This window comes from Haliotis cracherodii, unplaced genomic scaffold (assembly GCF_022045235.1).
Source record: "Haliotis cracherodii isolate W230 unplaced genomic scaffold, xgHalCrac1.p SCAF_15, whole genome shotgun sequence".
Taxonomy (NCBI): Eukaryota; Metazoa; Mollusca; class Gastropoda; order Lepetellida; family Haliotidae; genus Haliotis; species Haliotis cracherodii.
The window spans coordinates 13,753,698-13,765,981 of record NW_027266270.1 but is presented as its reverse complement, the minus strand read 5'-3'; the positions used below and the strand labels follow the sequence as shown (position 1 = coordinate 13,765,981).

Genomic DNA, 12,284 nt, shown 5'->3' with positions numbered 1-12,284 from the left:
ATATGTTTTAAACTTTGATAAATTTGAGATTGTTATCATATAAAAAGATTATTAGCTGTGTGTATTCCGAATTGTAATATATATCTGGAATAAAAAGCAGGTATAATGCTCACCACATCAAGGGCAGATAATCTGTACGTATGATTCTTGTTCTAATACAGTTAACCAGGTGACACACACAATACATCTTAGACATCTTTTGTCTCTGTATCAAATTTATTTAAATTCAGATATCATTTATCAACATTAACGATCATTTGGGATTAAACTACAGGTCCTTTCAAACCTAGACTTGCAGTCTGACTAAGGTCCAAAACCTGCTGACTGACAGGTGATATCAGGTCCTTCTTTAGATGCAATATGTCACAGTGACCTGATATTGACATGACATCTACATGTCATACACAGTGTACACTTGACATATTATCAATACAAGTTAGCGTCACAATGGTTCAATTTAGAAGTAATCTGAGCCGAGATCTGAGGCCAGAAATTGCCTAATCAAATCAAACGGTAAGTTTCGCAAAAAAATGTGTCGGACATTAGTATCAAGTATAATGTCAAAACCATTTATTCTTGCGACTGAGCACGGTACAGAAATTGACACCTTAGCATGAAGAATGAGTGACACCTCATCTCATATCAAAAGAATCATATTTCATAGATCCATAATTTTGTCCAAATTACATCAATTTGTGAACTTTTCCTCGCAAATATTTTAACAAACTACCATTTAACATCTGATGGAATTCATCCAACCTCAAAATTGTTAAATAAAGTGAACGAAAACTTTCAACATTTGCTTGGCAGTAAAAGTTTCCTGAAAAGGTTATCCGGTCTCTCTTGATCAGCCAGGTGAATCTGTTTCATCTGTAATTACATTCATTGTGGAGAAAATAGGAGACATCTATTGGAGTATATGCATGACAGGAAAGGTACGAGTGACATCTTCTTGGTCGTCAATAGCGAAATGAACGAGGCAACAAACAAGGTAAGTGAATGGAGGCCCAGCGGCAGTTGTGTGTTGATTGTTGTACATTTCACATGCTGATGATCGCACATGGAGTCTTTACCTCCATCATTACACCTGACCTAGTTGCTTTCAAACAGACATGATCTAACATAATGTACGACTCACATTTAGATGACAACTAAGGGGAAAAAGAGCTTTTTTTTATTAAAAATGATGTTCCTGCCTCCCAGATAACGCAACTCAGTTCGAAGGGTTTAAGGTTAAGCAACACACCAGGGGTTTCCAAGGATGGGCTTTTCACACTGAAAACCAAGTGGGATTCAAACATGTTTTTTCAGCAAACGCCTTAACCACTTCCTTACCAACTCACTCGGTGAGGAGTGAGTGAGTTGGTTGAGTGAGTGAGTTGGTTTTAATGTCATTTTGACCATCATTCCATTTATATCATGACGTGTCAACTTGATGTTGGAGGACAGCTCAAAGTGATGCAGATCTCAGATGTTTACCACCATGAAACCCATGAGGATGGGTATGGTGTTGACAAACCTAGAAACAAACAGGAGACAAACAGGGATTCGAACCCATGATTTCCGTCAGGGACACTAACACTATGCATTAGCTACTGTGCCACTCGTGCAAGCTTCACAATTATAAGTCAGTGGAGAGAGGAAGATTGTTATCTTGTCTTTCAAATAATGAATCATGATTACATGTAGCAAAAAAAGATGGAAAATGGTGAACATCCTGTTTTCAAAGTCATAAACAAATTTCATGATTACAAACAGCTGCAATGATGTGGATTGGTGATAATAATAAACTCGATTCATGATCATGAATCATGATCATGGGTGAAAGTTGTGATTTTATCTTGTGCCTGATCATCATGGGTGTTCCTGAGATGTGGCACAATGTTAACAACAAACTTCAAGATTTTGAAATGTTTTCATTATAATGGACATGACTTTAAACACTGACATCATTGTAGAACTTTTTGAAATCCCTTTGGACAACTGATGGGAGAGTGTTTGAGAGATAAAGTTTGTATTACCAAACCTTAAGTGTGGTATCTCGTTCAAATCAGAAGAAAATCCCTTTTCTAATGAAACCCCATTACCCTTAAATTTTATCCCAATATTTAACAAAATTTTAAAATTGTTTAAAGTTGCAAAGCCAACAATAGTAAGGTCAGGGTAATGTCGGAATGATTGATGGTGAAGGGCTGGTAAAGAGAAGGGAGGAGGTATCACTTTGTTGTGGCCAGTGTCCACTTAAGCTTGACCGGTGGTGAGACAAGTGCCCTCAGGTGGACATGGGAGTTACCAGGGTAAGTGAGATGGCCATCAAAGGCCTTGCTGGACACTCAAGAAACACAGGAAGGACAATGGTCAATATTGACTCTGATCTCCTTAACATGATAAACAAGCGATAGTGTTTCACTATTTAACAGTTTAACATTGTCTGCGTTAAAAGTTCACAATACTGTTAAAAATTAACTTTAAATGTGGTCTGACACAAAATCGTACCATTGGCGAGTTAAAACAAACGCTGTCTCAAAGAGTTGCATCTGACCACACCAGCACTCTCGTACTTCTATGACAGTATTGTCGCCATGCAATCGACCAATTTGGGAATCAAACCAAGTCCCTAGTGTGTTCTTCTGAACGACATATTCCACTGACCTACTCCATCAAAAGAAATACAGTATTTTTGAATATTTCACACTGAATCATAAATTGATATTTTTCTGTAAGGGAACAATACAAGCTAAATTGGTAACTATGGTAACAGGTGATGGAATAAAAATTAAAACATAACCAATACTGTGAAATATAATGTAAAAGCTTGTCGATATCGCTGAAATAATGCTGATTCACTCACTTGTAAAAGTTCAGATTGTAATATCATATCAAACCGTTATTTTTACATGTTATTTCTTGATGAATATTTACACACATCGATTATCATTTACATATTGATTGGAAATATATCAAACCAAACCCATTATTCAGTGCATAGTCACAAGGCCTACAGGAGAATCCACAGATATTATTGTTGACCAAACCATCTGAATATAACAATTAGGCCTATCAAACACTGATAATAGCCACGTCCTGGTGCAAGTCATCTGAACATTTAGAAACATATTTTGGGTAAAAAAGTTATAAGAAAGTTTTTGATGGCTTTGATCACTAAATCATTACCAACATGAATCGATGTGATTTAATATGTTACACAAACTTCACAGGGTCTTTGAAGATCCTATTTCAAGATTTTCAAATCAGAATATTTGGATGATTAATCGATATACACCCTGGCTGATTAACTACAATTTTCTGGAGCCACTGGCAAATAACGTTTAACAGAGCCAGTTGTTTCGTCCGTTTCATCATTTTGGGGTTATTTCCACTGTAAAACATGACAAAAAGGTTCAAAGTCTCACAAAAGATATAAAGGATAGATGAATAACGAAATGAAAAGAACGAAGGTGGTTTTTCATAATCCATGCCTTGGACGGGCTAAATCCTCCTTGTGAACTCACAAAAGACTGTAGTTAAAAGTCATACATTGCAAAACAAAATAAGACATACATTTGTGTAAAGAAATAACAATATCATGGTCTTAAGTAATAATAATTTATACTGATTACAACAGTATAATTACATCACCTGGAGTACATGGAAAAACACCTTTCACAGATATGGCTTATTTTGTTCAGCCCATATTGACCTTAGAAGAATTTGTGAACTTCGAATTCAAATTAAAATAAAATGCTAACCCGACTACAAGCACTATCAGTACATGTACCCACGTGTGTAAAACATCAGAACTATCTAAGGGATGAAAGGTTGGTGGGAGCGGGGAGAGAATTGACAGGGAAGGTGAAAGCGTGAAATATAACAGGTTTCATAGCCAACACTTGTTCCCCACAAAAAAAAGCTTTAAAAAAATTGAAACATACATTCATGCTGATATATACATTTTAATAACAATTTCATAACCAAATCTTATATCATATGCTCTTAGTGTCTGTTTCTCTCTCAAACAGGTGCAACTGTTGATAGAGAATGAGAGACCTGTTCGATAGCCTGATACTAGAGGCTCAAGAATTTCCATCCATACTCCTTACATCATTCAAGCCAGCAATCTTCAACTCATCTGTTCAAAAATAATTAATACATCCCTATCATACGCCTTCAACAGATAATGCCAGATCAATCTGAGTCGTACAATGATAACATTGCTAACATTTCCTAGGGGGTCGGATTCCCTTCTCTTCAAGCCATAAAACAAGGGCCAGGGGGCTGAAGCCTCACAGAAGGCCAGAGTTGGGTTCGATTGCTTGGCCGATAAAGTGTATAAAACTCTAATTAGGGTTCATGTAAAAATGTGTACCTCTCCCGGAAATGTCAGGCATATCTTGCAGCTTTGGCATCAAGCAAAATAGCTCTATTGTAAAAATGTCACAGTGCTTTACCGTGGTGATATAGCAACGGGGAAGACATGGGATTCGGCCATCTCCAGAGAAAGATGGAAAAAATGATTTCTAAACTTGTTGAACTTCTTTGGCAAAAGTGGAGGTATTTGGATTAATGGGATCAATATTTTCTTGACTATTTCCGTAGGAAAAAGGGCTAAAATGATCATGTGTTCGTAAACTTTGACAAGTGTTGTTGAAAGTGCAATTCTTAGTTCAACCTGAAAAAAATCACATAGCAGATGTAATGAAATGTTCTAAAACATATAAATCATATTTTTTTAAGTGTTGAGATAACCAAACAATCTTGATAATGTTGATTTATTTTCAAAAATTATTCAGATAATCGGAAGATATTTTATGGTATGAAATATTTTAGCGTACCTTTTGATAATAATATTAAAATAATCTTATCAGAGCGGGAAATATTTTCAGAATTTATCAAAAGACATTGGTATTTTTTGTTAGTTATATCTTCAAACTTAGAACAGAACGTATGTATAGGTTCACCATTTATATTCTTGTCTGAAATAGGAAGAGACTTTTTTAAGAGCTGTCATCACGTAGGTTTCTAAACAAACAGGACCAGTGAAAAAGACATGCTGAAAACATCCCCCCTAGCTCACGCCAAGCTCACACTCAACAAACACCTAATAAAACAGCAGATTTATTTCCATTCTTACGCATACAATATTTTTTACACTTTTTTCTCAAATTATCAAAATCTCTGTTTAAGATACCAAAGTTAGAGTTAGCTATGAGATCCACCAAGAAAACCATGAAAAAATGTTACCGAAGAAAGCCAGTTGAAATAAATCTTTTAACTATCACAGTGATCGCAAAGCAGACATTTACCCTTGTCAATCAGGAAATTTATACTATAAAGAACTACTCAGAATGTATTTCTTATCATGATGACAAAAAGGCTGCAATTTTAGGAATGCAATGTTCATTTCACCTGCGCTCTGTCAATCAGGCTTCAAGATGGCCATATCTTATGCAACCGACGCCTGGCCTTTATAAACATATCTAACAACAATAAAATCACGTTCTTGTGAAACCAGAACCCCTCTTATCCAAGACTCAAGACCCCAGAAACCTCACCCCTTTTATCACAAGTAGGCGTAGACCGGGCTAGGCCATTTTGTTATGTATTATAGGACGAGATGTGGCATGATAGATGGCAATTTACGAGGCTAGAATATTAGCTATTGAAAAATATGATGACAATCCCATTCTTGTTTCTCAAAGGGTCAGGAAGCTAAAAGCATGCTACTGGGTACTTTTAAGTGCTGATAGATTATTTCCCATCTGAACCTGTCTCATCCTGAATCAAGTACAAGAGCGGTTCTTTATCATTATGTAAATTGTAGCATCATTTCTTATTTGTATTCTATATTGGCATTGTTTGTGCTGCGTTGTTAAAATGTGTTAAACACTTTTGAATTGATATGTGCTTCACATTATAAAATTATTCACAATGGAAAAAGAGGATGTAATTGTATCTTCCTGTTATTCATGGTATCAGCAGTACTGGTAACAATCTAAATGGAAAATAGCGAGACATCTTGATCCTTCTTTGCAAATTTCTCTTTGTTAGCAGTTTTCAAACTTTTATCAAAATGTCAGCTGTAAGTCAAAAAATACAATACCGGTACATCAAATATATTTTTCATGTTTCACAGAAGTTTCTGGAGAGTTGAATATTAATTTAATTTATTCAATTTCCTCTCAGGGTTGATATATACAATTCCGCTTTTGATAGAGATATTTCTATTTCTCAATGATAAACAAAACTGATTCTCATACGTCAAGTGTATATTTAAACAGAATGACATCTGATTATCCTGTTGAGTTGAGTGGTATTTTTTGGCTTCCTGTATAAATAATAAGAAAAGACTGTGTGGGCTATTTTAACTTATATTAATGAAAATAATCACAATTTTTAAAATTTAACTTATTTCTGTACGCAGGCGAAACATGCCTACATTATGATGATGATACTGATAGTGGTGAGGACGCTATCATCCTTGCTGTTATTAATTCTTTAACACTTGACTACACCATAACCAGGCATGGATACTGACCACATATCACAAGAGGTAGACATGTGGCAGAAATCAACATCAAAGAGACATGGTAAGATTTCTACTGACCAAATGTCAATCAGGATTTCTAGGCTGGTCTGATGTCTCCTCTCCTCTCCTCTCCTCTCCTCCCCTCCCCTCCCCTCCCCTCCCCTCCCCTCCCCTCCCCTCTCACATCCTCTACCAGTACCACATAACCTACACCAAGTTCATATCACAGTATGCAATATTAGTGAAACACTTTGAAAATGCAAATTGGATATTAACTGTTGATAAGTAACAAGTGACTGGTAGCTTATCGCCAGGCATGACAACCTGAATGAGGATTCAAACTCAGACAACATTATTGCTATGTTGCATGCTTCCAGGCCTAAATACAACATACTAATTTCTTTGTTCTTTGCTGAAAATAATTTCCCAAATTCCACTTCACATTTTCACAGTGTCTCAGTACCCATAGACAAATGGGGAGGGCATATAATTTTGATATCAATAAGAGCACCAAAAACATTTCTATCTCAAAACACTTCATGATATTTTGATAATGATAGATAATTGTCATTGTTACCTTTATATATTTTAAACCAATATCTTAAACGATATTTTAACAGACATTTATTGAATTATAGTGTCTCATAGGCCAAATCTGGCCAGACACATTTATATGTGTGTGACAATTTAATAAAATATCTTCTTCTTCTATGTTATAATAGATGAAATTTAGGTTAATTTACCATGGAGTACCTACCACCACGTGACCCTGATCATTCCTACACGTGCTCCCTACCCCAACGACATTACATCACTCCTAATATCCTAAGTACATCCTAACACGACCCCCTCTCAAGGCTGCCTGTCTCCCTCCCGAGTTGAAAAGTCAACCATGTTCGTCTAGCGGGCGGTCACTCGCGACATCCTTATCGGAGTCGGGTCAGCTGTTTACTTGACACGTTGAGACAGTGAAAGGGGTCTCGCTTGTGTCGTGGCTCGTGGCCAATATAATTTCAGTTTATTTTTCTGTCTTGAGGGTAAATAAACATTATGTCTCTTTGACAATTAAGATGGCGAATGTTTCGACCTCTCCAGCGCACGGCTTAGCGATCGTTGTGAAATTGTGGTAGATTAAACAATGGAAACGAAATTACCTGGCCAGTGAAATAGGCATGAGTTGTTGTCTATTTCTAGACTGGTGTGAGAAACAAGTCATAGGTGTAGCTTAGCTCTATAACAGTGACTTCGCTCAGCCCTAACTGTCTTGACGAACGTAAATATCAACCCCTAATAATGCCGACTGATACTGACAATATTGACTAAGTATTTATTCAAACCCTGTCGTAACGCATTACACAAGTGAATTCGCCTAAGTACCTAAAAATTGGACAGTGTAACACTAATTACATGTATTCAAATATACAGTCCCTTTAATAAACCACAGTGTGTAACCCATTGCGCATCTCAATCACGGCGTGTAAGACACACCACGATAGATCTACCTGTAAAATACTCGAAACACCAAAAAAGGAGGAGAGAACACGATGTTAATGGATCACAGAAACTATCGGAATTAATCCCTACCAAACACCTCCAAACCATCGCAAATAGCCAACGTTGTCAATTTCATGTTAATCGTTGCGTATGTCATGTAGATTTCACTCGCCACTACAATAGTCGGCGTTCGCAACGCGCTGTCGCAGTAATCCCAAGCCTGCTTGCTGTCCTTGCATCGAGCAGTCGCAGTCGTGCCAATCTCATCTCTATTGATTTTACAACTTTTTACTCCTTTAGGCTAAATAAATGTTTACATTCAGCAACAATCCTAAGACCACACGAACTGATGGTAAAACTGATATATAACGACGAATTAATATTAACCCGCTATGTCCTTTTGACCGGCGTCTCGTCAAGTTGACTAATTGAATCCGTACATATCTACAGACGTCAGTCGTCAAAACTCAAATGCGATTATGCAGTAAAGGTTTGCTAATATCGCCCTAACACAATGAAGTGAAATAAAAACCACGACGATACATCGTTATAAAGTAAGTTGATTTAATTATCATAAATCAATATTTGCCGGAATTGCTTCTGGTTATACGAAATGGCAACAGTTGTCAAACGAATTTCGTCAAATATGTGACAGAAAGTAATTATAAACGATAGCTGCTTATATCAAGCGTATACCCCATGCAGAAACTTAATGCGTTAGTTAACAGGTCAGGCAAGTTTTCAATATAGTGAAATATATACCGTTTGGCGTATCCGTGAAACATCCGTATAGAGTCAGGCGTGAGTACGAAATGGATTAATATCGATTCATATTGCAACTTTGATCCGATTAAAGGTATGTATTTCATTCTATCAATGAAAATTACATCACGGTCGTACGTTTTCCCGACAAAATGGTTTCAAATTCAGACGATAACTTAACTGGCGACAGTCAAAAGTCGCGGAAAAAACACACTGACCGAAATTCGTGTCCCCCGTCTTCCGTTCAGGACCTACCACGCACGTATTATTGACTAAATTCCAAATTTGACAATTGTATGACAACTTAGAAAACCGATGAATCCAATAGGGAATAGATTTACAACCTATCCCAACCTTTTTGACACAGGGTTATGGCTGTTTGAATAATCTGGCAACTTATGATCGGACGGCACGCACACTGGTCGTTGTAGGTGTGAAATAAAGAGCCTGGTAAAATGCATGTATGGATAACTTGTAACTGACGGTATTTTATGAAACGAAAAAAACCCATCTGTTACCATGGTTAAGATGCACGAGCTTAGCGCGTGCGAAATCTGACCATTTGTCTAAGGAAATAATTCATATATACACTGTTCAACAACTGTCGAAACTTGTCAACATTTCAGCCACGCGAATCTCGCTAGGCTGAATAGCAGAGCCACTCTCTGCTCATGTATATCTGTGGGAATAATAAGAGGCGATAGCGAGTGGTTATGATGATGGAGTAAAATAGGAAAAAATACTTACATTGGATTGGTGTGGTTCCAGTGAACTGTATAAATCGCGGCATTGACGACCCGATCAGGCAGCAAGGAATATATCCATATCAGTAGAACTGTAAACACCATATTCCACGACATTGTGAATTGTGGTCCCCGATTCCTTTAAACTACTTATCCAACTTGATACTTCTTTAAAAAGTCGTTCACAAGTATATCATACAGAGAGATGTCATCGACTCAACGCTAGACGTCCGAGAGGTAGGCCTACCCGGTCGAAATCTACCATTAGCAGCTAACTCGCGGCTCTCAGTTAACCCACGAGCGTGCGATAACAACAGTGTCAGGCTTGGAGGGGAAGGGAGGTAACTCTCGTACGGTCAGGTGTAGCGATGGAAATAGACAGAAGCTACCGGTGACAGCGTTGAGCGTTGTCACTGGAAATAAAATTCGAGATCACATCGGGAGGAGTTTAGAGATGTCGATCTTATTTCACCAGGATCCGTCTCTGCACATTTGAACTTCTTAGGTAATTACGTGCTTAAAGCGACTTTGTAATGAGATATTTCCTTTGCTTTTTCAAGATGCATTTTCCGTTCAACACAATTGCTAGTGGTGTTAGACTTTGTTTTATTGGTTTATAATCGGGGAATTACACTAAGGATAGTTTGTAAATATCACTCCTAGATTTAAATGCCAATCATATTACGATAACACTGATTTCAAAGCGTGGGCAGTTTTAAGACTATCAGCTACGGTGATATATGACCGACCTATTTCATAAGTTGTTGTCTCTTCGACTTGGCTGTTAGTGTCATATATTGGAGACAGCTATATTCATTATCTAATCATAATTTGTCACCGATTACCCTATCAATCTTTTGTACTTTACACACACATAGTGTGAGATTGGGTTTTTAAAAAAAATCGCTATCAGCGGAAATACCAAACCAAATTATCATAATGTAAAAAAATATATCAACTCTTTAACTTGTGCATTTATATTTTCAGAATCATTTGTATTTGCATATAGTCGCTGTTTTAAGAAGGTATTCGTTTATCTATAAATTCTTTGCAATACTGTGTAGTGTTTCCTACTTTTTACTAGATTTCAATTTATTTTTCACCTTTCCCTTAAATAGGTTTTACTCCATGATCATTTGTTTTACCTAATTTGTTTTATTTTCAAATAGGTCGATGGTTTTGTAGCTATTTTCATGTCCTGTCATTAAACCTTTAACAAAAAGCAATTCCCTTATGTAATTCGCATTTTTAAATATTTCAAATCAGTTCAAATTCATTTCCAAAAACATTCAATCGTATTTTTCAGGTGAAAGAATATTTGCATTCAATGTTTGACATTCAGCGAAACAGATTTTCATTTATTTTAATGTTAAAAATATGACTATTAATATAGTGGGTATTGCTATTTCTGTATTTAGGTATATTCATGCCAGAGTATTTCATCATTCGACAACCAGTTGATTAACCAAGTTAGTGATATACTTTATCAGTGTATTTCGTTACAATTATATTCGGCCGCAATTTTCCGCCTCGCTACCACTCTCGTAACCTTGTTTTGAATTGCCGACGCTGTAATGATTCATAATACAAACATCCAAACATAATGCAGCGGGAAACTGAATCATGTTGAAATACACGTGAGTAAATTAAATACTGAAATTGCGATCTGAATTTGTAGGAATATCATTTATAGCAAATATAATGTCGGTGTCCAATGTGTGTAAGACGAGAATGGATGCACAAATAATCGTTTGGAAAATGAAAGAAAAATACTACTAATGATAGTAAATGGATGTCAGGCACGTTCATTATCTTTTTATGGATGACAGGTATAAATTAAATTATTTTACTGTCGAATATGAAACAAAAGTATATATAATTATATTTTTGAGCAATGTCTATCAGGGCATAATAATATCCAGTAAAATATATATCCAGCATGTTTCATTGATATTGAGTTTCATCGTTATAGAGTTTCAATGGTATAGACTTTCATTGATTCAATGATATATACTTTCATTGATTCAATGATATATACTTTCATTGATTCAATGATATATACTTTCATTGATTCAATGATATTAGTTTTCATTGATATCCTCAGGACACAATTCATCCTCACGTTGAGTAGAAGGTGACCACTTATATAGAATGCTGTAACGTCGATCAAATATTGATACCGGCCATTGGTCATGACGAGTATTTACATAATATACCAACTATTGTTCATCAAAATTTTGTTAAGCTGGTCAAATCTACCTAAGATCAAGCGCCTATAGGAATTCGACAGCTTCACTAATTGATTATAGTAGCTGTAAAAAACACACACGCATTATGAGCAATTTGCCCAAAGACTCTTAAATGATTAATACTTGACGGACGGGGCCACAAAATCCCCTTTGTCCCAGATTTCATTACCATGGTGACCTAATCTCCCCGCGTGGGGCGTTATCTCTTCATATTAGGGCATAATCGCCCTAGTCTAATTAAGTAATCGCTAACAAATCGCCATATTGCTTCGTGGACGGTATTCGATTATTGAACTGTCGAGGCGCGAGGCGATGACGTCATAAGTTGGTCGTGCTGTACTGAGGGAGCGGAGGCACTCCCGAAAGAGGGATCGAATAATAACAGTATTTTAAATTTATTAAAACGGTAATATTATTTATGAAATGTAATTAAACGAAAATGTTATAAACTAGTCATTGTCAAAGTAATGTAATTCGTTTGAATACTCATAACAAACTTTCCAGTCATCT

The 12,284-nt window shown here is 36.4% G+C and overlaps 1 protein-coding gene across 1 annotated transcript in view; it reads right to left on the bottom strand.

Moving 5' to 3' along the window:
• LOC139462303 (ephrin-A2-like) overlaps nucleotides 1-9,874 on the bottom strand; it is a 343,146-nt gene extending 333,272 nt beyond the window's left edge. The window contains exon 1 of the mRNA XM_071243930.1: nucleotides 9,530-9,874. Within this exon, the coding sequence (XP_071100031.1) occupies nucleotides 9,530-9,642 (113 nt within the window). The 5' untranslated portion in view covers nucleotides 9,643-9,874. The remainder of the gene's footprint in view (nucleotides 1-9,529) is intronic.
• Nucleotides 9,875-12,284: the final 2,410 nt, after the last annotated feature.